This window comes from Ranitomeya variabilis, chromosome 4, assembly GCF_051348905.1.
Source record: "Ranitomeya variabilis isolate aRanVar5 chromosome 4, aRanVar5.hap1, whole genome shotgun sequence".
In the NCBI taxonomy this organism is placed as follows: Eukaryota; Metazoa; Chordata; class Amphibia; order Anura; family Dendrobatidae; genus Ranitomeya; species Ranitomeya variabilis.
In genome coordinates, this window is record NC_135235.1 from 204,298,580 (window position 1) to 204,325,455 (window position 26,876).

General features: G+C 43.3%; 1 protein-coding gene across 9 annotated transcripts in view; it reads left to right on the plus strand.

The window, feature by feature from the left end:
* Positions 1 to 26,876, plus strand: part of PPFIA3 (PPFI scaffold protein A3) — a 123,159-nt gene that overhangs the window by 55,675 nt on the left and 40,608 nt on the right. For 7 of the 9 annotated variants that reach the window (XM_077259706.1, XM_077259712.1, XM_077259710.1 and 4 more), the window contains exons 4-13: positions 10,686 to 10,850; positions 13,688 to 13,762; positions 13,838 to 13,915; positions 15,848 to 16,069; positions 16,218 to 16,364; positions 17,903 to 18,037; positions 20,632 to 20,715; positions 20,966 to 21,097; positions 22,025 to 22,087; positions 25,420 to 25,499. In XM_077259706.1, coding sequence (XP_077115821.1) covers positions 10,686 to 10,850; positions 13,688 to 13,762; positions 13,838 to 13,915; positions 15,848 to 16,069; positions 16,218 to 16,364; positions 17,903 to 18,037; positions 20,632 to 20,715; positions 20,966 to 21,097; positions 22,025 to 22,087; positions 25,420 to 25,499 — 1,181 coding nt within the window. The remainder of the gene's footprint in view (positions 1 to 10,685; positions 10,851 to 13,687; positions 13,763 to 13,837; positions 13,916 to 15,847; positions 16,070 to 16,217; positions 16,365 to 17,902; positions 18,038 to 20,631; positions 20,716 to 20,965; positions 21,098 to 22,024; positions 22,088 to 25,419; positions 25,500 to 26,876) is intronic. The other 2 variants (XM_077259714.1, XM_077259715.1) reach the window with 1 other exon arrangement.

The following is a 26,876-nucleotide window of genomic DNA, read 5'->3' on the forward strand; positions in this document are numbered from 1 at the left end:
TTTTTTTTTTTTTTTTTACATATCACAATTTGTATTAAAAATAATTAAAACAAAATCTTGTAATTTTCACATTGGCCTCTGGGGCTCTTTTAGATTGCAATTTGCTGTTATTTCAGGAAACTACACATGTACATAGCCACAATGGCCAGACCTTGACCAGATCTTGTACAGGTCCTTCTCAAAAAATTAGCATATAGTGTTAAATTTCATTATTTACCATAATGTAATGATTACAATTAAACTTTCATATATTATAGATTCATTATCCACCAACTGAAATTTGTCAGGTCTTTTATTGTTTTAATACTGATGATTTTGGCATACAACTCCTGATAACCCAAAAAACCTGTCTCAATAAATTAGCATATCAAGAAAAGGTTCTCTAAACGACCTATTACCCTAATCTTCTGAATCAACTAATTAACTCTAAACACATGCAAAAGATACCCGAGGCTTTTAAAAACTCCCTGCCTGGTTCATTACTCAAAACCCCCATCATGGATAAGACTAGCGACCTGACAGATGTCAAGAAGGCCATCATTGACACCCTCAAGCAAGAGGGTAAGACCCAGAAAGAAATTTCTCAACAAATAGGCTGTTCCCAGAGTGCTGTATCAAGGCACCTCAATGGTAAGTCTGTTGGAAGGAAACAATGTGGCAGAAAACGCTGTACAACGAGAAGAGGTGACCGGACCCTGAGGAAGATTGTGGAGAAGGACCGATTCCAGACCTTGGGGAACCTGAGGAAGCAGTGGACTGAGTCTGGCGTGTGCAGGAAATGGGCTACAGGTGCCGCATTCCCCAGGTAAAGCCACTTTTGAACCATAAACAGCGGCAGAGCGCCTGACCTGGGCTACAGAGAAGCAGCACTGGACTGTTGCTAAGTGGTCCCAAGTACTTTTTTCTGATGAAAGCAAATTTTGCATGTCATTCGGAAATCAAGGTGCCAGAGTCTGGAGGAAGACTGGGGAGAAGGAAATGCCAAAATGCCTGAAGTCCAGTGTCAAGTACCCACAGTCAGTGATGGTGTGGGGTGCCATGTCAGCTGCTGGTGTTGGTCCACTGTGTTTCATCAAGGGCAGGGTCAATGCAGCTAGCTATCAGGAGATTTTGGAGCACTTCATGCTTCCATCGGCTGAAATGCTTTATGGAGATGAAGATTTCATTTTTCAGCACGACCTGGCACCTGCTCACAGTGCCAAAACCACTGGTAAATGGTTTACTGACCATGGTATTACTGTGCTCAATTGGCCTGCCAACTCTCCTGACCTGAACCCCATAGAGAATCTGGGATATTGTGAAGAGAAAGTTGAGAGACGCAAGACCCAACACTCTGGATGAGCTTAAGGCCGCTATTGAAGCATCCTGGGCCTCCATAACATCTCAGCAGTGTCACAGGCTGATTGCCTCCATGCCACGCCGCATTGAAGCAGTCATTTCTGCCAAAGGATTCCCGACCAAGTATTGAGTGCATAACTGAACATTATTATTTGATGGTTTTTTTGTTTGGTATTAAAAAACACTTTTATTTGATTGGTCGGGTGAAATATGCTAATTTATTGAGACAGGTTTTTTGGGTTATCAGGAGTTGTATGCCAAAATCATCAGTATTAAAACAATAAAAGACCTGACAAATTTCAGTTGGTGGATAATGAATCTATAATATATGAAAGTTTAATTGTAATCATTACATTATGGTAAATAATGAAATTTAACACTATATGCTAATTTTTTGAGAAGGACCTGTATATTGAAACATACCATGAGCATGTGCAAAGGTCATTATAAAGGGTCAGTTGTGACATCACATATTGTGATTGGTGGATCCTGTGTTATCAGCTGTGTACAGAGGTATTTCCTGTCATTGTAATCCTGTCTGTGATGATAAGGAGACTGCTGAAAGCTCTTCCTGAAAGAACGGGAAATACAAGTTAATTTATTTATTTTTTTATTTTTTATAAAGATTGTGATATAAAAAAACAGTGCCCAGTTTTTTTTAATACATGAAACACACATGCTATTGACTTAACGGCTACACATACAGATTGTATTTTTCAGCTTTCCAGGGTAATCAGAACCCCCAATACGGTCTGACACACATAGGTGTGTTTTACATCATTTTCTTTATTTTTAAAAAATGTTTTAATTTCCTATCTTATTTCATAACTCATATTTTTATACGAATATTGAATTACGTTGACTATACCTTTTCGTTATGCATTTTTTTTCTCTAACTTTGGATGTCCCAGTTTTTTAAGTAGTACCTTTCGATTATACCGTTGCTCTAGAAATGGCATAGTCAGCTCTTATGATAATCTCCATGCCCACCCCAGGGTAAAATATACTCTGATCAGCCATTTTAGTAAAACACGTGCAGAGAATACCATTGATTAATTCTTGACAATGGCGCCTTTCTAGTGTTGGGACATTTTAATCAGTAAGCGAACTGTAAGTTCTTGAAGTTGGTGTGATGAAACAGAAAACATGGCCAAGAGCAAAGGCCTCCATAACGTCAGCTGAAACATAACATGGCAAAGAGCAAAGGCCTCCACAACTTCTTCTGAAACAGATAACATGGCCAGGAGCAAAGGCCTCCATAGCATCAGCTGAAACAGATAATATGGCCAAAAGTAAAGGTCTCCATAACATTGGCTGAAACAGAAACATGGCCAAGAATAAAGGCCTCTGTAATGTTGGCTGAAACAGAAAACATGGCCAAGAGTAAAGGCCTCCATAACGTCAGCTGAAACAGATAACATGGCAAAGAGCAAAGGCCTCCACAACTTCTTCTGAAACAGATAACATGGCCAGGAGCAAAGGCCTCCATAGCATCAGCTGAAACAGATAATATGGCCAAAAGTAAAGGTCTCCATAACATTGGCTGAAACAGAAACATGGCCAAGAATAAAGGCCTCTGTAATGTTGGCTGAAACAGAAAACATGGCCAAGAGTAAAGGCCTCCATAATGTCAGCTGATACAGAAAACCTGGCCAAGAGTAAAGGCCTTAATAACATCGGCTGAAACAGAAAACATGGCCAAGAGTAAAGGCCTCCATAACGTCGGCTGAAACAGAAAACATGGCCAAGAGTAAAAGCCTCCATAACGTCCGCTGATATAGAAAACATGGCCTAGAGCAAAGGCCTCCATAACGTTGGCTGAAACAGAAAACATGGCCTAGAGTAAAGGCCTCCATAACGTCAGCTGAAACAGAAAACATTGGCAAGAATAAAGGCCTCCATAATGTCTTCTGATACAGAAAACATGGCAAAGAATAAAGGCCTCCATAACGTCGGCTGAAACAGAAAACATGGCCAAGAGTAAAGGGCTCCATAACGTTGGCTGAAACAGAAAACATGGCCAAGAGTAAAGGCCTCCATAATGTCGGCTGAAACAGAAAACATTGGCAAGAGTAAAGGCCTCCATAATGTCTGCTGATACAGAAAACATGGCCAAGAATAAAGGCCTCCATAACGTTGGCTGAAACAGAAAACATGGCCAAGAGTAAAGGCCTCCATAATGTCTGCTGATACAGAAAACATGGCCAAGAATAAAGGCCTCCATAACGTCGGCTGAAACAGAAAACATGGCCAACAGTGAAGTCCTTCGTAACAAGCTGAACCCGCTGATATTGACAGTCTCCTGACTCCCCATCGACAGATGATGTCTGGGGTGATGAAGATCTGGTATGTATGATTTCGGAGTGCCAATCCTTTTGTTCTCTGCGACATGTTGACACTGTCAGCAGCTCTCGTGTGGAAGCCTCTAGAGAGATGGCAGCCAGCCGAAAAGACTTTAATAAGTGACAAATTGAGGTGCCTAGATAATCGTTTAAAAATGGCAAGCCTTATAGGGTTTTCTGAATATCTACCAAAAGTGGTCAGGATAACCGGTGAAATGGCCATGGGACCATATGATTTATTGATGTCTGTGAGGTGCAATGGCTAACGTGTCTGTTTTCGGTCCAATCCTACAAAAGAGCAACAGTAGCACAGATTGCTAAAAAAAGGTGACTTCTACCCATGATGGAAAGATGGCAAAAACCTACTGTATTACTGCTTCTCTATATGTAACTGAGTAGCTGTAGTCTGGTCACAATATCCACCCTTGTACACTGTTATCGTTATATGCGACTGAGTAGCTGCAGTCTGGTCACAATATCTACCCTTGTACACTGTTATGAATAACTTACCTGGGAGAAATAAAACGCCAGGGTGATTTTGGTTCTTTACTGTTTATTTGTAGTGTGAACTATGTTTATCAGGTTCAGACAGGAGAGAGAAGATGCAAGTGAGAAGGAGAGTGGAGATTATATAAGTGGGTATGCCATCCTTTTATGATCAGTGGAGATCCAACCTTTGATGACCCCGTGGATTCTAAGGCTACTTTCACACTAGCGTCGTGCACTGCACGTCGCTATGCGACGTTGCGGCGCACCGACGCTAGCTGTGAAAGCGCCGCACAACGGGGGCAGCGGGTGCAATTTTCCAACGCATCCGCTGCCCCATTGTGAGGTGCGGGGAGGAGGGGGCGGAGTTCCGGCCGCGCATGCGCGGTCAGAAATGCTGCAGACGACGCACCAAAAAACGTTACAAGCAACGTTTTCTGGTGGCGACGGTCCGAAGCAACACGACGCAACCGTCGCAATGTAAAAGTCTATGGAGAAAAAAACGCATCCTGCAAGCACTTTTGCAGGATGCGTTTTTTCTGCAAAACGACGCATAGCGACGTGCAGTGCACGACGCTAGTGTGAAAGAGGCCTAAGAGTGAAGTGGTCCCAGATCTTATTTGCCACTATGGGCACGATTCATCATTTGCGTTTTTTAAGTTGCCTTTCTTGCTTCGGCCTATGGTTTTCATTGACTGTTTTTGGACTACCGCTTGTTCTTGTTTTCTCTGCCCTCCCTGTGACTATACATACTTTTTTCCCTGTCCACATTGTGGAGATCTGTATACAATGTTTTTATCTTTTAGGCCATGTTCAGATGGCTGTTTTTCACGATCCGATACACACCGCAATGCATGGACTCTCCTCGGATCTCCCAACCCAGACTTGCTATTTAGGTGTTTAACTTTGCATTTATAAAGCAAATACATAGTAAAAGAAATCTGTGTGTACATAACCATTATTATAATTTTTCCTAAATCTAGCAGAAGGCAAAAATACCCACATAAGGCATGACCTGATCTGTCCCTAGAAGGTCCAAAAATAATTATTTCCGCTCCCTGTATTTTTATCGAAGAAATCTTTCATGTGACCCACCAGGTTACCAACAAATTTGACAGAGATGAAGTATTGACTGTAGGCTGTATCAGGGAAACATAGTAGAAACACTTTTTCCGAATTCAGGAAAAAATTTGAACCTGTTTCTCAGACAATAAAAATGAGTCCAATCCACCATCAAGCAGTCTTGAAGCTGAAGCCGAGTGCCCCTTATGTGCAACTACAAAGCTTTGAGTTCACGAATATAGGCCCATCGGGGGAGCAGGAAGAATTCTGTCCAAGTTGGATGTGACCTCATAGGAAAATTTAGGTCGTTGGTCGGCCAACTTCTCAATTTTTCCGTGACACGTCGGTAGCCAAACCATGGAACCTTAGAATTGTCATGGGCTACGACGTCATATATCTTTTGTAAATAACATTTTCTTTTCGTGTACAGCGTCTCCGACTAGCAGGTCTTCATTTCCCACCTTTCAGATCTCTTTACAAAGTGACGGCACATTTACCGGTACTCAGAATTATGCAAAGCTGCCGCTTCTGGCTAAATAATCACACCAGCAGGGACACGCCATTAATTCTGTCAGCTCTCATGCTGTGCAAAGAAGCCAAGCAACCTGACACGACTGGAGGAAGCGTGCAGTCGGCCTCAGTAATGACTGGTATCCTCGTTTTTTGCCGGGGCTACTTGCTATGTCTTCTAAAAAAAGAGGGCAGCTATGAACGTGAGCTGGAAGATGCTATATTGGGAGGGCAATGGAAGATGTCACGGTCCTTGCCACTTAGCGAGCGCCTGATTGGCAGCAGTGTAAAGAGTTAACGACCCATGTGATATAGGCTGCCCTCTTTTCTGTTAGGTTGGGAAGTCGCTATAAATAAACACACTTCTCGGTGCGCCTTCATGCCATGAAATAGTGCCGCATCAAAGTCGAGGACACGTAGGAAGTGCCTGTCACAGTAAATGCGGATGACAGCGTGCCACAGGCAAAACGAGACGATTTTGAAGGAGCTTCGTGTGTTTTCACTGTGAAATTACCTCAGTGAAGACTTATCAAAAAGACGGGGAGATTACACCCGGCAACGTGGATGCAGATAGCGGGCAGGCGTGGTGGGTTCAAATAAACTCTAGATGTAGTGGTGTCTATGTAACGTAGGATGGATGAGATATGTACGAGATAAGTATTAGATGGGAAAGTTAAAGAGACACCAAACCTATAATTCTTCTAAAAAGCTCATCTTATAAACTTTACCTAATATACATCATGTATGGAGCTGGAGATACTTGAGTTGAGACCACTAAACTGGGTGAACACTACACAATCAAACGACGACTGATTGTTTACATGTTTGCTGATCAGCGGTAGGTTAATAACCTGTTTAGACCGAAGTGCGTAGGATAGATCGTTCTTTGCACATACACTGTTGTTCTCGGGAGCACATGACCTGTTCCGACATGATGATGTTCTGTCGAGAGCGATGATTTTTGAGCAAGCTTAAAAATAATTTCACACAGCGGAGAAGCATTTTGCTCATTCATCTGATGAACAGCAGTCTGTTTAGACTATTGGGAAGCAAGCGTTCTTAAATACGCTCGTTCCCAATAATCTTGGAGTGTAAATACACCAAATCATATTATTTGAACATGTTAAAATCTGACAGCGCGCTGACTAATGTAATTCAATGGAGATGTTCAGATGATCGTTTTTCACCCGTACAGATTGTCCGAGTGAAAGCGCTAAATACGGACAAACAGATGGTACACAGTTGAACATTTGGATGAAAATCATCTGAGTTTTCTGGATGAAAATTGTATGATTTTTCATTTGCTTATCTGACTCCAGGAAATACTCCCCATAAAATACTCCCCATCTGCATGACAGCACGGCAAACACGGGCTCTGATCGTCAGTAAGATCATTACTTCCGGTCAGAGAGCTGACATTCTTACACTAGCAGATGACAGTGTGAGCCAGCAGCTGTGACCAGCAGTAAAAAGGTTACCTCCTGTCACAGGCATCAGCTGATGAGAGTGCTACTCCTCTCAGCCTACACCTGCTATCGCTGATAACGAGAGCAGGCACTGCTGATGGGAGTATTCATCAGCCGGCGCCTGTGTATGACTAAGTAATAATAAAAAATGATGTAGGGTCTCTTCTATTTTTGATAACCAGCAGTGGCAAAACTGACAGCTGTGGGCTGCAACCCTCAGCTTTCAGCTTTATGATAGCTGGTTATCAAGAAATGAGGGGTCCCACGCCGTTTTTTTAAATTATTTAAATAACTACCGGTAATTTAAAAAAGTCCAGCTAAGCTAAAGCAAACAGCTGGGGGCTGATATTCTCAGACTGGTAAGGGGCCATGGATATTGACTCCGCCAACCTATAAATAGCAGGCGCAGCCACCCCAGAAATGGCACATCTATTAGATGCCTGACTCTTTCCACTTGCTCTGATACAGTGGCAAGTGAGGTAATATTTGTTGGGTTCATGTCACCTGTTTTATGGCTGCTGACATCAAGCCCATAGGTTAGTATGAGGAGGCGTCTATAAGACACACCCATTACTAACCCCATAGTTAGATTATAAAAAAGACAGTCAGAATGAAATTCTTTAATTGAATTAATGACACAAACTCTTTTGTTTGAAATATAAGTAAAGCACAGTTATACGCACCCTTATACCTAATCCATTGAAGCCCATGTCACCCGTAAAAAACAAAATAATAAACAACCATACACTCACTTTTATGCCTAATCCACCAATGCCGATGTCCCCTGGAAAAAACAAAAACAACCATATCCCTCACTTGTCCGACGTGAAGATAATCCTTGCTGTCCCACGACGACCCGGATGATTTGGAGAGCAGTCACATCAGTGACTATGCTCTCCGTCATCCAGCTCACACTGACAGGAGGGTAATTAATCCTGCAGTTTGTAGCATTGACCTCATTTACGGCGCCTCTCGCTGCGTGAGAAATTTTGAGCAGTACCATAAGTGAGGTCACTGGGGTTCATCAACTTTGAACTCTGGTGAACTTTCACGGCAGCGCAGCATTACACACTGCAAGAGCAATTATACTCCTGTGTCTGTGTCAGTGTGAGCTCTGGCTGGCATGGATAGCGGTCACATTACTGATGTGACCGCTATCCAGATCATTGTAGGACAGCGAAGATTATCTTCATATCGGACAAGTGATCGATATGGGTGTTTATTATTTTTCTTCTTTTCCAGGGGACTTGGGCATCGGTGGATTAGGTGCAAAGGTGAGTATAACTGTGCTTTTTTATTTTTATGTCAAATAAAGGTGTCAGTGTCTTTCTTTAGTTTATTCTGGCTGTGTCTTTTTTACAATCTAACTGTGGGGTTAGTGATGGGGTATCTTATAAACACTACTCTATTACTAACCCCTTATCTTGATGTCAGCACAGTTATACTCGCCTTTACACCTAATCCATTGAAGCCCATGTCACCTGTAAAAAACAAAACCCCAAAAAATAATAAACAAACATATGCTCACCTTTATGCCTAATCTACTGATGCCCATGTCCCCTGGAAAAATAGAAAAATAAATAACCATTTCCCTCACATATCCAATGTGAAGATAATCCACACTGTCCCACGATGATCCGGATGATTTGGTTAGCTGTTACATCAGTGATGCGACCGCTAGGCACATGAGCAAGAGCTCACTGACACAGGAGCCTAATCGCTCTTCCAGTGCCTAGCGCTGAGCTGCCGTGATAAAGTTCACTAGAGTTCAAAGCTGATGAACCCCGGTGACCTCACTTATGGCATCTGTCGCTGAGTGAGAAAGTTCAGTCTGAGCCAGCTGATGGGGAGAGCGGTCTCTGATGTGACTGTTCTCCAAATCATCTGGATCGTTGAGGGAAAGCGTGGGCATTTTTTTGTGTGTTTTTATTAGAATTTTTGAGGCATTTTTATCTCAAACACTAGTGTTTCATTTGTTGCTTAATAAATTTCAAAGATTTGTAGTAAAATTGCCTAAACAAAATAAGAAAAGGCAAAGAATGATGTTAACATTAATGCTTTAGGCCTCTCCCCCTCGAAAAAACAAAAATTCAAGTAAAGGCCACATATGAGAGTTTTTTTAAGCGATTTCCACATCATTTTTTACCACCAGAAAAAAACATTGTGTGAATAATGCCTGATGGGTTATTGCTCAGCTTTTCCCAAAACAGATACACCTGAATAAAATTTTAGCAGTTTGGCAAAACTCGCGCGATTTAGCAAATTTATCAAGGTGGTCTAAAAGAAAAATCTGTCTTTGTTGCCCTTAGCGGCCAAACACTGTGCAGCTTACATTTTGCTAGAGCAGTTTAAGAAATGAAAGTTAAGCGCTGATTGGTTGCTATGTGCACAAAAACAGGGTTGTTTTTTTTTCAAGCTGTTTTGATCAGTAAGGCATGTGGGTAGGGTCGGGAACAAATGACTTGTGATCACTTGTGTTGCCCTGTGACCCCCTCAGTAAAGACTTGTTTGATAATTGCCCACAATATAATCACGAAGGCCTAAAAGAAAAAAACAAAACAAAAACTATTTACAGTTCAAAAGTGAGGAAAATAATATCCTTAGAAATCAAATTGTTTCACGTTAGAAAAACGGCAGTGACCCGGGTGGCAGCGACACCTGCGGGGGTTGGAAAAATTCATGTTAAATATTGAGGTCTTTTTTAGCCGTCCCTTGTGGTGCCGTTCTTCGGAAGCCATTAACTATAATCCCTCGGTGCATTGTGAAGCTGTTAGTCTTTGATATCAGACATGCAGGAGGTTAATAAAAAAGTGTTTGGTCTACTGAGATTATATTTTCTTCGAGTACAAATAAGTACAGAACAGACTGTTCACTCGGTAAAATCTGTTATTGCAGTGCCAGGCTTCTGGCATAAAATGATTACTAGATATTAGAAAGTCTCTATTGCGAGATATTACAGCATAGATCAGGCTTCATCGTGTTAAAAGGAAGCTTTCACTTGATTTTTTAATTTAGTTTGAGCAGCCCCTCTGATTGCTTCTGTTCCACTGATTCTGGAACAGTTTTTCTTTTTCTTCTGTGTCCCTCCGTTCTAAAGTTATGCCCCTCTGTAATAAAGATATACATTTTCACTTTGATTAACTGGGTGTATAACACAGAGCTTCTTTGTAGGCGTGTGTGGTTTTTCCTCTGACTTGGGCCAATCAAAACATGGACACGCCCACTGAGAACTTCTGTGGTACACTCAGTTGGTTGAAGGGGAAATTTACATCCTCATTACTGGGAGGCATAACTTTAGAATGGAGGGTCACCGGAGCAAAAGAAAAACTGTTCCAGAATCGTTGAAACAGAGACAATTGGAGGAGGTAAACAGTTTAAATTTAAAAAATTCAATGAAGATCCCCTTTAATGTCCTGTTTCTTCATATTCTGCTTTGATTTATTTACTCTTCAACTGACTCTTCGTTTTCTCACTTCCTCAGCTCTTGTTGGAACACTTGGAGTGCCTAGTATCCCGGCACGAGCGATCACTGAGGATGACCGTGGTGAAGAGACAGGCACAATCGCCCGCTGGGGTCTCCAGCGAGGTAGAAGTGTTAAAAGCTCTGAAGTCCCTCTTTGAGCATCACAAGGCTCTCGATGAAAAGGTAACATGTCTCATGATGTATTAATGACAATGGTATAATGAGATTAACAAGCAATGCCTAAATGGGAAATAAAGACACATATGACCTTTGAGTGTCATAGATTAATGTGAGAAGATTATACAGAATGAAAGGGCTTTCTATACTAGTCGGACAACCCATTCTTCCAAGATGAACCCCTGTTGATCAGTTGATCATGATGGGTCAGATTTCTTTAAACGGGATTTTTTAACAATTTTAACTAAGTATCTCTTTAAATTGGCACGGCTTCACTGATTCCGTAACAGCTTTTCTTTTCCTTCTGTGTCCCTCTGTTCTAAAGTTATGCCCCCGTAATAAGGAAGTGCATTTTTCCTTTTGATCTACTGGGCGTATCCCACAGAACTTCACTGTAGGCGTAGCCATGTTTTGATTGGTCAGCATCAGAGGAGAAAAAGCACACGCCCACAGTTAGTCAAAGGGTAAGTTTCAGAAAAGGGGACATAACTTTGGAACTAGGAGGCACAGAAGAAAATGAAAAATGGTTCCACATTCAGCAAAACAGTGGCAATTTGATAAGATGCTAAGATTAAATATATTAAAAAATAAGTGAAAAATTTTCTATCACCTCTGACGATCAGTTGTTTATTCCTGGGGAAGCTTGATGTGGCAACTCATGGAAGATTCAGAAGTTTAGCATGAAACTTGGGTGTACTGAAACCTCCACTGATTTGTAGCGTAAAAGGTCTATAGCACAAAGGGGTTGTCCCATTTAGAAAAACCCCAGTCAAGAGGGTTGTCCCTTATAAAAATGAAGTTTCCCCGGTGATCATTTGATCATGATGGGTCATGCTTTTTTAGCCACCAACAATCAGTTGTTTTCTGTAGAGCAAATCTCGTTGTGGCCCCTCATGGAAGGATCTGAACAATTTTAGCATGACATGCTCTTACTCATAATAGAGGGTTTTGATCGGGGAACCCTACTTTGTGACATTAATGGGCCGCATTGGCGTTTGAAGGCGGTGCAACTTTTTTAAGGTCACATTCACAAATCCGAGTGTTGCGATCCAGGAAAGGAATGCGACGGATAGACTGTCCATGTGTCTCCTGACCCAAACTTGACAGTCTTGTATATGCCTATGAGGCTGTAGAGTTAGGATCTGGAATCCCGTGGATGGTCCGAGACTCGCGGTCTGTGACACGCGGATGTGTAAATTCTGCCTAACACATAGATTTTTGAAAATTTGCCTTAACATTATCAATAACTTTTGATGAGGCTATTGTCCAATATTTCACTCTACATTTTTCCCATGCATTCTTTAACGCTTCCAAAAAAAAAAAAACACACCATGTAGTACTAGGAATAAGTATGCCCCAAAAAGCTGAACTATTGCTTTTATAGGATATTCAATGATTTAAACAGAATTTGTGACTTGCAGAAGAATGATTTTGGCTTTATCTGATTATAAATATCACTGTTCTTCTGAATCCGGGGCTGTCTTTCTTTTCTTTCTATGCCTCTCCGTTCCTGAGATATACCCCCTTTTCCTTGTGTATAAATCTAGCTTTGTTAGCCAAATGGGTGTGGTCATTAACAGTTCTTTGTGGGCATCTTCCTGTTTATTACGGTAATTTTTTTTGTTTGTTATTCCTGTGCCTCTACATTTCTGAAATATGGCCCCCTCTTTCCTGTATGTTCATCTCGTTTTGTTAGTCAAGGGGGCAGAGTCTACAGCTTCGCTATAGGAGTCTGAGGACTACGCCCCCTTGTCAAACAAGACTGGATTTTCATATAGAGATGAAAGGGCTTTATCTCAGGAACAGAGAGGCGTAGAAACAAAAGAAAAACATTGCTGGATTCAGGAGAACAGCAGCATTTACACTAGGTAAAAAAAAACATATTTGAAGAAGTTTCTTTTTAAAGGGTTTATTATTGCTTTAAAGGGATATTATTGGCATATCCACAGCCAAGCTTTCTACGGTCCATGATTTATTTATTTTTGTTATTATTAATCACTGTGAAAAATGTATTGGATGCACATTTTATCCTGCAAGGACGGGTCTTTCCGTTTCTGCAATGGGATATGTTGCATTTAGATTGGCATAAAATGGATTCATTTATGCGCAGAGTGGGATGAGTACACAACAGCACCCTTTGTTGTTTGCTGCCTACCGTGCTCCAAGCACCTAGAAGCACGGGACTAAGGAACTCCATCAGTATTTTACCCCCTTAAAGCCTGCCAATTAATATGTATCTGGCAATGGCTCGGGGGCCGCACATAGCGCAGGTTCCCACTAGTGAAACATAAGGCCTCATTGTCATGATTATTGGCTTAGAGCCTCAGGTATAGCGATAGTTCACTGCTATTGGTTCAGGGCACAAAATGCCCATCTCCGCTGTGTGCCACTTACATTATAAACAATAGGTAATTTCTTAATATATTGCTTTTAATTAAATCGCTCCTTCTCATGGACGGGTAAAAGGTTAAAACACCGCAGGACCTGAATTCCCCTTTTCTTGTTGAAATATTTTCTTCTAAAAGTAGTGATTTTATTTGAAGGGGTTTTCCAAAGAAAACAAGTTCTCGCCAATCTACAGGATAGGTGAAAATCTAGTGATCCATGGGGGTCTGCAAGGAATTTTTATCTCTGCTAGAATGGAGCTACAGGTCAGATGCCCGACTGCTGCTCCTCAGGGGAGGGAACATTTAGGTGGCGGCAAATGGGCAAAGCTCCTTTTAGTCTGGCTCAGATTTCATATTGCAAAATGTGACTATTTATGCAAGAATTAGCAATGTGCAAGCTACATAACCCCTATATGTATATTTGGCAACTCAATTTTTCTTTCTTTAACGCAACAGGTCCGAGAGCGCCTTCGTGTAGCCCTTGAAAGGGTGGCGGTGCTGGAGGAAGAGCTGGAAATGTCCAGTCAGGAGGTAAGCATCTTCAGTTCATTAATCATCAAATTATCCCGGTACAGGAGATGTAATGTCTGCCTCTTCTTCTTCCAGTCTCTTTCACTGCGAGAACAGCTTGCAAGGAGGAGGTCAGGAATCGATGATGGCAAAGATGGAGACTCGCAGAGCTCTGTAAGGATTCCATAGTATTTTTTTTTTCTTTTTTAAGAAGGAAATGTGAATTTGAAGAATGATATCAGCATAGGAGGGGAATAGAGTTACTACCTGTTACCTGTCCTGTTATAACTACACTTAAATAATGGTAGAAGAAAAAGTGGTCACCATAGAAAAGTATTGGGGCAAGCGTCTTAATCATTAAATTCAGATTTATCATTCAGTCCCAATGTCTCCGGTATATAACATCTGGCCCCTCGCCCCCCTAGGCGTTACATCCGGCCCCTGGCGGCCCCTCCCCCAGGTGTAACATCTGGCCCCTCGCCCACTGAGGTGTAACATCTGGCCCCTTGCCCACTGAGGTGTAACATCTGGCCCTTCGCCCACTGAGGTGGAACATCTGGCCCCTCGCCCCCGAGGTGGAACATCAGGCCCCTCGCCCACCGAGGTGTAACATTTGGCCCCTCCCCCCCCCCCCCCCGAGGTGTGACTTCCGGCCCCTCGCCCCCCGAGGTATGACATCCGGCCTCTTGCCCCTTGGAGCATAGCATCCAGCCCTTTACCCTCTGTGCTATAACATCCTACCCCCGGTGTGTAACCTCCGGACCCTCGATCTACAATGTATAACCCCTGGTCCCCCTCAACCCCAGGTGTATGACCTCCATCCTCACGTCCTCCTTCCCCCGTATATAACATCCAGCTCCTCGCCCCCTGGTGTAAAATAACAGACCAGACACCCGCCATGCCGTCTGGCCACTACTAACATGCAACTGACTGGCCGGTGGTAAAAAAGCGCCCTGATACCAGCGCTGTCCTGTAATAAGAGTCACCAGCGTAGCTAGCCCATTCTTGACATTTTTTCCCTCCTAAATTTTCCCTATCACCTGTGAGTGATATTATTGAGAAGTAGGAGGAGCTGGAGCAACTCCGTAACGTTACAGAGGGGGGGTCACCAAGTGCTGAGGAGCAGAGGGCAGACAAGTCGCCAAGCTCTGCAGAGTCCAGACCTCCTCTGGTATTACCATCAGCACAAACACTGCGCCCCCATCGAGAGCTTCATGGCCGAGCAGCTGCATGCAGCCTTACATCACCAAGCACAATGCTGAACGTCGGATGGAGTATTGTAAAGCCGCTGCCACTGGACTCTGGAGGCGACGTGTTCTGTGCAGTGACAAATCACACTTCTCTATCTGACGTCTGGTGTATGAGTCTGGGTTTGGAGAATGCCAGGAGAACGTTACCCCCTGACTGCTTTGTGTCCGCTGTACAGTTTGGTGGAGGAAGGATAATGCTATGGGCTTGTTATGATGGGTCAAATAAGGCTCCTTAGTTCCAGTGAAGGGAAGTCTTAAAGCTACATCTCAAGACATTGCGGACAATTGTAGCTTCCAGCTTTGTGGGACAGTTTGGGGAAGGCCCTTTTTTGTTTCTGATGACTGTTCCCAGTGCACAAGGTTCATGTGGACATAGTTGAGGGAGTTTGGTGGGAAGAACAAGACCAGTCGCTAACTGTTTGGACCTCAACCCCACCCAACACCTTTGAGACGAACTAGAATGGAGACTGTAAGCCTGGCCTCTCCTCTCACATCCGGGTCTGACCTCAGAAATGCTCTTCTGGATGAAGGGGCAAAAATTTCCACAGACTCCTCCAAATTCTTGTAGAAAGACTTCCCAGAAGAGTAAAAGCTGTTTAAATGCAAAGGGACCGACTCATTTTTAATAATGTGGTCTCCAGAAGCTAACTCTAATGAGGCATTCACCCATCTGTTAGAATAGGTCCAAGGGGTATCTTGCCTTTATGTTCTGTACGTTGCCCAGTGCAGGCAGAGCTTCTTTGGGAATATTCCACTACCTATACCTTTTTGTTCAGTTGTTTTGATATAACACAGCATTATATGTAATTCATGGAAGCAACAAATTGGAGCATCCCTTTTTTTTTAATCATTTCAGACCATCTTGAATGGCTCCTCTCTCCATGAGCTCAGAGGAGGGCGGGAAACTGAGCTGGAGGAGATGTTGGAGAAGCAAAGGTTAGAGCTGTGCCAGCTGAAGGAACGCTTGACCATGATGTGTCGCCAAATGGCCGAACTGGAGGAAGAGTTAAACACTGCACAAAAAGATCTTATAAAATCCGAAGAGGTCAGCTCCAAACTGCAGCGCGACCTCAAAGAGGTAAGGAGAGGAGGGTCATACTTTGCTCCCCAACTCATGTTGCCGGCATGCTTCGTCATTTCTTCATACCAGTAATTGATTGCATGTTATATTTGTCTATGCACCACGTTTTTCAGTCCTTTCATTCTGCTCTGTTTTCTGTTATCAGGCTCTGGCGCAAAGGGAAGATATGGAAGAACGGATTACCACGTTAGAGAAGCGCTACCTGAGTGCGCAGAGAGAGGCCACTTCACTCCATGATGTCAATGACAAGTTAGAGAATGAGCTTGCCAGTAAAGACTCCCTCTACCGACAGGTAAAGTATGACGGAAGTTAGAAATCAATGGCTCCTACCCTAGGACAAAGCTCTGACCCACTATAGTTGGGCCAGTCATTTTTCTTATAGAAAGAGCCACCCTAAAAATAAGAAGAGTACAGAAACTTCACATTGGATAAAAGTTGACAATCTGATGCATATGGGAGCCTCCCAACATTATCTTTCAGATAGAGAACTATCAGGAAGTTGGAATCTTAATGCCCATTTTTTTTGTTTGTTGAGTCTTAGGATGGCTATACACATTAGATTGCTGACTGCCGAACAACGCTTCGGTCGACAGCAATCTCAGTCGTCTCTCCTGTACTCTGAAGCGCCCACTCGGCCAAGTGCTTCTGTGTTCTTCATGAGAAAGTCGCCGACTGACACTTGGGTTGGTGGCTTATCTCAGGGAGAACAATGCGATTGTCAATCCGAAGTCGGACATCGGCATCTCTCCCGATCATCAATTGACCAGTACCCCCATACACACCAGATCATTGGCGGAACCCATCTATTGGTGGGATTATCCGGTATTAGTCTAATTTGTATGGGAACCCTTACAGTGGCTTCACCTCTCTTCCTCTTGAATGCAGAAGGAACGATCCGCTGAGCTTAAGCATTGTTGTGTATTGGGGGTGTCAGGCGAGATTGCTGTCTGCCAAACGAGTATTCATCCAGCATTTATCTCATATGTATCCCCAGGTTTAGTTTTGCTTACGATTGCAGATAAAAGAGATTGTCATTTGCTTCTAAAGGCCCCCGTCCACATTAGATGGCTGTTGGCCATCGGGCGGTCCACAGCCCTCTGAGATGACTCTCCCGTTCACAGGAGCGCTTGTATGGCCGAGCGATCTGGTGTTCTCTATGAGAAAGCCAAAGGTTGACATGTCGGTCGGTGACTTATCTCCTGAAGAAAAATACGATCGGCAGTCTGAAATCTTAGAAGTCCAAAATGTTTGATTGACATCTGCACCCTTCCTTTTTAGTCGGTTCCCCATACATATTAGAGTGTCGACCTAACCTGACGTTTTGGTGGGTTCGGACGACGTTGGACTAATGAGTATGCTCTTAGACCACTTGCTTTTGACCTCCAGTTTCTAACTATTTTATAACTGGTGACGTCACACTTGTCATATGACATCATATTTCTTGTACTACGCACAGCCTTTATTCCCCATCTACTTGACACCTACATCTCCATTCCTCTTGTCAAGTATGAGGGAGGATGTAGTTTGGAAGGCCTTAGATGGCCTGCTACTGATCTAGAAGGTCAGTGAACTTTGTAATGGCCGTTATGGACATTGCCTTAGATTATATGCAGGGTTCCAGGTCACTGGCCATAGATTCGGACCTTTACATCATGAGTCTTCACTGTGCTATTGATCTGACTGCTGAAATTACAGGCATGGCAGATTTGAAATGATGACCTAAGTTCTCTACAAAGCTGTCTAGACTTATGATGCTGACAGTCCCACATCCTTGTCCTGCTAATTATTGACCTTTTTTCGCTTGCGCTGACTTGTATCGTCCCTTTGCAGAGTGAAGAGAAGAACCGGCAGCTGCAGGAGTGGCTGGAAGACGCCAAGCAGAAGCTGCAGCAGACCCTTCAGAAGGCGGAGACCTTACCAGAGATTGAGGCCCAGCTGGCGCAGCGAGTGGCGGCTCTCAGCAAGGTATCTATACTTACATGCTGCCTAATCAGAGCTCACAGTGGGGGTGAGCGGTGAGAGGACACATAGCTTCCTTATTCAGTCCTCTACATTGTGCTAGCTGCCTGGATTACAAGTCAGGATCATTTCATAAATGGCACTTAATTGCATATATTAATGTTGCAAGAATAAAAAGATGTTTATATGCTTATAGGGGATTTCCATCCTTGTACTAAAGTTTCTGGACCTGCATCTCCCAAGTCTGTGACACGCATCTAATTGCTAGATTGGGGTTGCCTGACCTCTGTCTTGTGGCATCCCATTTCCAAGATCCTATCCCAATATGTACAGTAGTAGGTGTCATAACAATAATATTAGCAAATACCTCCAATTAGAAATTTTATATAGTTTTTCTGATTCGCTATGTCTCTTTCCTCATGTGCAGGCATTGCAGGACCTTAAGTATCCATGGTTACGACCACTAGCAACTAGTTAACTGTCACTATATCAGTGGTCGTAACCATAGATACCCAAGGTCCTGCAATGCCTGCACATGAGGAAAGAGACCTAGCGAATCAGAAAAACTATACTACATTTCTAATTGGAGATAATTGCAAAAAGTATTATTATTATTACACCTACAACATATTGGGATAGGATCTTGGAGATGGAAAATCTCTTTTAAGGCTCCAAAATTCATTCTTAGGCCTTACTTTTTAGATGGTAGGTAGTAGTAACACCCTCACCCCAAAATAAACATGCATTCTTGGATTGGCAACGTATATTTCAGTTGGTAAATTTCATAAAAATGTTGCACTTTTTATGCAACTTACCTTCTAACAAAAACATGAGAAAGCAACATTTTAAAAAACACATTAATATAAAAGAAAGATGGAGGGAAGGCTAAGGATCCAGTCTGCGGGACAGGTAAGATGACAAATCCCTTTCCTCAGTACATCATCTTTTATACTACAACAGTGGGTCACATGGGATTTGCGTAACCCAATGACACACTGTTACCGAGGCAGACAAGCTGCTACCCAAGCTTATCTTCCCTTGTGACGGCCAACTCATAGGTCAAATAATGACCCAATTGCCCGCCGTCACTACCCTAAATCTTTTCTCCCCAACAACCAAGTGGGAAAATCTCCCACCAAAACTGTCCTGAGGAGAAAATGGGGGTTCACTTGGGTGCACAATAACACAAAGGGGTCCTTCCGTGTCAACCTAGATTCTTCCATTCCTCTAATGTCGATCTTTTTCAGATACATATTACAACAAATTTGATGGTCTGTTCTGACTTTGCTCCAGTTTGTGTGGCCAGTGTAAAGAAGCAGCATAGCGGTCCTTGCACAGACTAAAAGGGTTGTCCAAGACTAAGATATTGATGACCTGTCACTAAGGTCAGATCGGAGGAGGTTCAACACCCGACACCCCCACAAATCTGGTCATCCCGTGGTGCCATGGAGCACCACAGCTCAACACAATGTGTAATAGCTGGTCTTGAGTATTGCAGCTCCCATTAAAGTGAGTGGAAGCTGAGCCTCACTACCGAAGAATGACCACTACACACTGTATGGAGCCTCGGTGTTTTACCTACATACACTTTGTACTTCTTGCCTCTAGGTATTGGCTAGTAGGTGGGGGGTACTGTGTGTTAGACCCCTACTGATCTGATATTGATTACCAGTCCTAAAAGGAGGTCATCAGTATCTCAGTGCCAGACTAGTAGATATCTTACTGAGCACTGAGAGGTCCTAGTATTGGGACTGGGTGTAGGACACCTACTGATCTGATATTGGTGATCAGACCCAGTGGCAGGTCATCAGTATCTCAGTGCCAGACTAGGGGATAACTTACTGAGCACTGAGAGGTCCTAGTATTGGGACTGGGTGTAGGACACCTACTGATCTGATATTGATGATCAGACCCAGTGGCAGGTCATCAGTATCTCAGTGCCAGATTAGGGGATAACTTACTGAGCACTGAGAGGTCCTAATAGTGGGACTGGGTGTAGGACACCTACTGATCTGCTGTTAGTGACCAGTGCCAATGGGAGGTCATCAGTATCTCCATGCCAGACTAGGAGATGACTTACTGAGATCTGAGGGGTCCTAATATTGGCACTGGGTGTCCGACCTCTACTGATTTGATATTGATGATCAGTCCCAATGGGAGGTCATCGGTATCTCGGTGCAAGACTAGGAGATAACTTACAGAGCACTGAGGGTCCTAGTATTGGGACTCTCTCCAATCCAGAGAACGAGATTTTACTGAGCTTTGTCTGAATGGGGCAGTAACCGGGTCCTGCAGCCTCAGAAGGTCTCTTTGGCTCATACATGGATTAATTAAAGGATCATAATAGTTGGGAACTTGTTGATGATTTTGAACTGAGGCCCTTGAGCACCAATTCTCCAATACTTTTCTATTGGACTGTCAGACAAAGCTGATTAAGTTGCTCTACTGTTTCCGACAGTCCCATAGGGAATGCAAGGAGCGGAGGTGATTATGCACAACTTTTGTCTGCAGACCCTTTTTCTTGAGATCGGTGGTAGTCCCAACCAGCGATCAGTAAGTTATCCCCCTACTACTATTCATTTTCCTTTCCTAATAACCAGGCAGAGGAGAGACATGGAAACTTTGAAGAACGGCTCCGTCAACTTGAAGCCCAACTAGAAGAGAAGAACCAGGAACTACAAAGGGTAGGTGCTACTCTATGGTCTACATAAACATGCTCCTCATGGGCAGATACCCCACTTGATTTTCAGATTCTTCATTCACAGTGATCACTCTGCAATTCATTCTATAGATTTGTACTTAGGAGTTTAAAGTTGCATGTAGAATTGCTTGTACATATGGACTGCACAGGCTTCATTTAGAAAATGCATGAGGAGCAGGGTTTGGAGGTCACACTCCTACTTGTGCATGCTGAACATCTGCTGTCTCTTCCAGGCCCGTCAAAGGGAGAAAATGAACGATGAACACAATAAACGTCTTTCGGAGACTGTCGATAAACTCCTGTCTGAATCTAACGAAAGACTCCAGTTGCATCTTAAGGAGAGGATGGGAGCCCTGGAGGAGAAGGTAATGCATCCAGACCATAGGGTGACCGATGGCTGCTTTCATCATGTTCTCTTTTCTTAGCTGTAGCCTATGACAGACATGAGCCTGCGGAAAGGCTTGGAGCCACCAGATGCAGCAAGAGGCACCTTGTATATTCGCACCTTGTGATTTATATTCAAGCGTCCAGAGCCTGTGAACTTGACAACTGATTTATCTCCAAAGTGTCATCCTTGTTACAATATGCCCCCCTCAATGTCCCTCTGATATATATTTTTTTTTTATTGATGGATCATCTGAATTGATTTGAGTGGCAAAGCAAATACCAGTCATGGACAGGAGTGGCGCCATTTCTGGCAAAAAGCCTAACAGCTAATTCTAGACAACTCCTTTAAGCTTGTGTTTGAAGCCATAGACTGCCACAAGTTTGGGCCTTTAAGTGATCACATTCGGTTTTAAAAAAAAAAAGTAGGCCAACAAAATTAAAACATATAATACCTACTCAAAATGAGGTTATCAGCCTGAAAAGTCACTCCGATGTGCCGACTGTGTAACTTGGTATCCAATGACTGTTCTTCAGCAGCAGAGAAACCTGATTACAGGAAGTGGGAGTGTTTTTTGCAGCAGAGAAACCTGATTATAGGAAGTGGGAGTGTTTTTCTGTTTGCTCCTGCTCTCCTGTCTGCTAATATGTGGATAAGGCGGGGTTTCGGTTCAAGGCAGGAAAGTCATTGGACAGTTCCAGGAGCAATGCATGCTGGGAAGAGAGGGAAAAAAACAAAAACGTAAAGAGGGGGTGCTCAAGAAGGGTTCCTTGCTGATTTGCAACTAACCTCTCACCTTCTTTCTCAGTAACCAGCGCTCCAGGCCGTCCTCACTATGCGTTTCCTCCGCTCGCTATATACTCACTATATACTGTCTTCTCCTTTTTGCTTGCTTCCTCTCTCTCAGAACACTCTCTCCGAAGAGATAGCTAACATGAAGAAGTTGCAGGACGAACTTCTGCTCAACAAGGTTTGTACCACCAGTGCAAGTGTCTGTACTCAAAGGCAGAGGACCATAATACCTAGTATGGACACCCAAAATAAATATTGGTGCTGTATATGGATCACAATGCCCAGACTGACTGACGGTCTCCTGATCCTATATTACAGCCTACAGATATGTAAAATATGTAAAAAAAAAAAAAAATCTAAATATTTATAAAACATCTGGGAACAAAAATGTAAAAAAGGTAATTTTTTTTTATTGCAAACCTATAACAAAAAATATACGTATCCAGACAACTTTAATAACCTTGGATAAGTCGATATAAAGCGTGAACAATAAAAAAAAATATACACAAAAAAATAAACATTCCTTGCAATAATAAAAAAAATTATATAAATCACGCAGTAATTAGTATCTGTCTCAATGCAACACTAAAAAATATTACAATTTGTCCCACATAAAAACAAGCCACATCATTGAAAAAAAATATATATAAAAAAATATAAGTTTCAAAAAAATATGAAACGTGGAGAGACAAACATGATATAAAAATAATAATTAATAATAAAAAATTGGTCATTAAGGCCCGTTAAAGGCCAGTCATTAAAGAGTTAATCGTTGGAAAATCCAATTTCAAGGGGGATCATCCCTCTAACTATATTTATTAACTATCCACAAGACAATTGAAAAATACATGATCTCTGTGGGGTCCAAGTGCTGGGACCCCCATTGATCTTAAGAACGGGGATTCCTGTGTTAAGTGGTGGTGCAATTGCTCAGCCACCGCTCAGTTTACTTCTATGGGACTGACGGAACGAGTCAGTCCGATACTGTTCCAACCCTCCATTCACACAAAGGATTTTGGGACCCCCGTCCTCAAGATCAGTGGGGGTGCTAATGGTCAGTCCCCCAGTGATCATACACCTCTTTCAGGGACAGCTGACAGATGTATGACGCGAGAGAGGAGTTTAGGAGGTCCCTCCATGATACAAGCTTTATGAGGAACGCCGATAAATGCTGAGGTTGGAGAATTGCTACGTACATAATATTCCTGGTGAATTTTATCTCCAAATATTGTAACCTAGCTTTGATTAATGAAGGAAACCCCTTCCATAGGCCTTATTAGATTATATAGAGGTTGTGGAGAGGGTGGGGAATCCTTGGCACAGGGCGCCCTCTGTCAGCCTGAATAGAGAGATGCTCTCTATGAACGGTTTCTGATCTGAAGATGGACTTCTGTGGCTTCCCCTTCAAAAAGCTAGGTGGTGGCAGCAGAACCTAGTGTAATCACGTGTTTTCCAGGGGTGTTGGTAGTAGGACGAGGGACGATCAGATGTTTGCCAAAGATGATGTGAGCAGGATATTGGATGACCCAACTGTTTGACAAGAGTGCTCAGAGCAAAACCAGGGGCGATCAACTGTTTGCTAAGGGAGCTGGGTGAAGAACTAGGGTCGATCAGCCGTTTGCTGAGGGTGTTGCGATCAGGACCAGGAGCGATTTAGCTTTTTGCTAAGGGTGCTGGGTGCAGGACTAGGGGCGATCAGCGGTTTGCCATGAGTATTGGGAGTAGGACCTGGGGTGATTAGCAATTTCCCAAGGTTGTTGGGAGTAAAGGTACCGTCACACTAAACGACATCGCTAGCGATCCGTGACGTTGCAGCGTCCTCGCTAGCGATATCGTTTAGTTTGACAGGCAGCAGCGATCAGGATCCTGCTGTGATGTCGCTGGTCGCTGAATAAAGTCCAGAACTTTATTTGGTCGTCCGATCGCCGTGTATCGTTGTGTTTGACACCAAAAGCAACGATACCAGCGATGTTTTACACTGGTAACCAGGGTAAACATCGGGTTACCAAGCGCAGGGCCGCGCTTAGTAACCCGATGTTTACCCTGGTTACCAGCGTAAAAGTAAAAAAAACAAACAGTACATACTCCCCCAGCGTCTGCTTCCTGACACTTACTGAGCGCCGGCCCTAAAGTGAAAGCACAGCGGTGACGTCACCGCTCTGCTGTTAGGGCCGGAGCTCAGTCAGTGTCAGGAAGCAGACGCTGGGGGACGCGCAGGTGAGTATGTAGTGTTTGTTTTTTTTTACTTTTACGCTGGTAACCAGGGTAAACATCGGGTTACTAAGCGCGGCCCTGCGCTTAGCAACCCGATGTTTACCCTGGTTACCCGGGGACCTCGGCATCGATGGTCGCTGGAGAGCGGTCTGTGTGACAGCTCTCCAGCGATCAAACAGCAACGCTGCAGCGATCGGCATCGTTGTCGCTATCGCTGCAGCGTCGCTTAATGTGACGGTACCTTAAAACATACTTGATTGACTGCTTGATAAAGGTGCTGGAAGTAAAACCTGGGGCCATCAGCCTTTGGTATTGGGAGTAGCACCAGGGGAAACCATCCGTTTGCCATTAGTCTTGGGAATAGTATCGGGGGTGATCAGCCATTTGCCATGAGTTTTGGGAGCAATACCATGGGCGATCAGATGTTTGCCATGGATTTTGGGGGCAATACCATGGGCGATCAGATGTTTGCCATGGGTTTTGGGTGCAGTATCATGGACGATCAGATGTTTGCCATAGGTTTTGGGAGCAGTACCATGGGCAATCAGATGTTTGCCATGGGTTTTGAGAGCAGGACCAGGGACGATCAGATGTTTGCCATGGGTTTTGAGTGCAGTACCATGGACGATCAGATGTTTGCCAGTTTGGGAGTAGGACCAGGAGTGATCAGCCATATGCCATGAGTTATGGGAGCAGGACCATGAGGGATCAGATATTTGCCATGGGTTTTGACAGTAAGATTAGCTGTTTGGTGATGGTGTTAGGAGCAGGACATGGGGCAATCCGCAATTTTCCAAGGGTGTTTTGAGCAGTATCTGGGGTGATCAGCTAATCGCCCTCGTGGCCACTCTTTGAAATTGGTTGTCTGTTATGAAGGAACCTCTTTTACTTTCAAGTCTAGGCCCTTACAGATGGGTTTCTTTGCCTTTTTAACTTTTGGTCACCATGTGTTGTCAAAATTGAAGGACGAGTGAGGGACGTTAGAGATCTGTGGGGCCTGTATTATTCTGACGGATCTGGGTGACTGCTCAGTCAGAAGCGCGTATAATCCGTCCCGCAATGGGCTGTACGTATGCATAACAGTTATGATAACACACTGACCAATGTGGTAGTTCATGTGAACTTTTTTAACACTGAGCCATGGTCCGCGTGTAAAAAAAAAAAAAAATCATGGTTCTGGTCATGTTTTTTGGATACAATTTGCCTTTTATACTCAATATGTGCATTAATAAAACTGGTGCTGTACGGATACCATCATCTTACTTACTAAATGATTCATCTATCTTCTTCCTCTAGGAGCAGCTCGTGGCAGAGATTGAACGCATGCAGTTAGAGATCGACCAGCTGCGAGGGCGACCATCATCCACATACTCCAGGTGAATCATTTTGTCATTAGGATGGTTCTAGAAGCTCAGCGGTAATGTAGACGACCAAATCTGTACTACAACAAGTATATGATAAAAGAAAGTACAGTGCAGAGATATTTCTACTACAGTGCACTACCCGGAGTATCCACCGGGAGTGTGGTTATAAAGCTGGGTAATGGGAAATGGTGATTGTTCTAGGTGATCACGAAGTCACTTCTTATGAGTTATTATATGTCATTTATGATCTGTACAGTTATCCTGATCACCCCTTGGGTTTAATTCATACATAGAAACTGTTTAATAACCATTTTTTTCTTTTTGGAGTCCTCCATTAAATACCCAAATCATTTTTTTCCTTATAATTTAGCTGTTTTAAGAACAGGTACAGGGATCGAGGAGGTCAAGGGGAGTCCATTGCCTCCTTAAATTCATACGGTAGAAAAGAAGGGAAATATGTAAATGAATGACACACAATCACAGGGTCTGACCTCACATAGGGCTTGTTTGTAGTCTATAACTATGGAAACACATAGCTCCGCAGAGGCGCTGGCGCTGCAAATTGACATTTTTAAAGAGATTATTTTGTAAAGTTATTTCCTTTTTGTATTATTTTATATGAATATTAATAGTTGCAAAGATGGACATACTCTTAAAGGGACATTGGGATCTGAGATATTTATGGCGGGTTTCACCTCTGGGGCACTCTCCAAACTGGGGATCCTCAGTAAGGTGGTCATTGACTGCGCCATCCAGGTCAAGAATATAAGACGTTACCACGCCTGTGTGCATCTCCTTCTTTTCACTTCTATGAGAGCAACTTGCTTTTTTATGGGAATCTCCATAGAATTGAATAGAGGGAGCCGAGCTGCATTTATAGGATAAGTCAGTGATGGCGAACATTTTAGAGATTTTAGAGTGCTCAAACTGCAACCTAAAACCCACTTATTTGTCACTTAGTGCCAACAGGGCAATGTAATCTGAATACTGAGTTTTTTTGTCCCCATCCTGGTATAATGTCCCCCATCCTGGTATAATGTCCCCCATCCTGGTATAAATTGTCCCCCATCTTGGTATAATATCCCCCATCTGTTATAATGCCCCTCTCCTGGTATAGCATCCCCCATCCTGGTATAACATCCCCCATCCTGATATAACATTCCCTATCCTGATATAACATTCCCCATCCTGGTATAATTTTCTCCATCCTGGTATAATGTCCCCATCCTGGTATAACTTTCCCCCATCCTGGTATAACTTTCCCCCATCCTGGTATAACGTCCCCGATCTTAGTATAACGTCCCCCATCTTGGTACATGTCCCCCATTCTGGTATAATGTCCCCTATCCTGGTATAACGTTCCCCATCCTGATACAATGTTCCCCATCC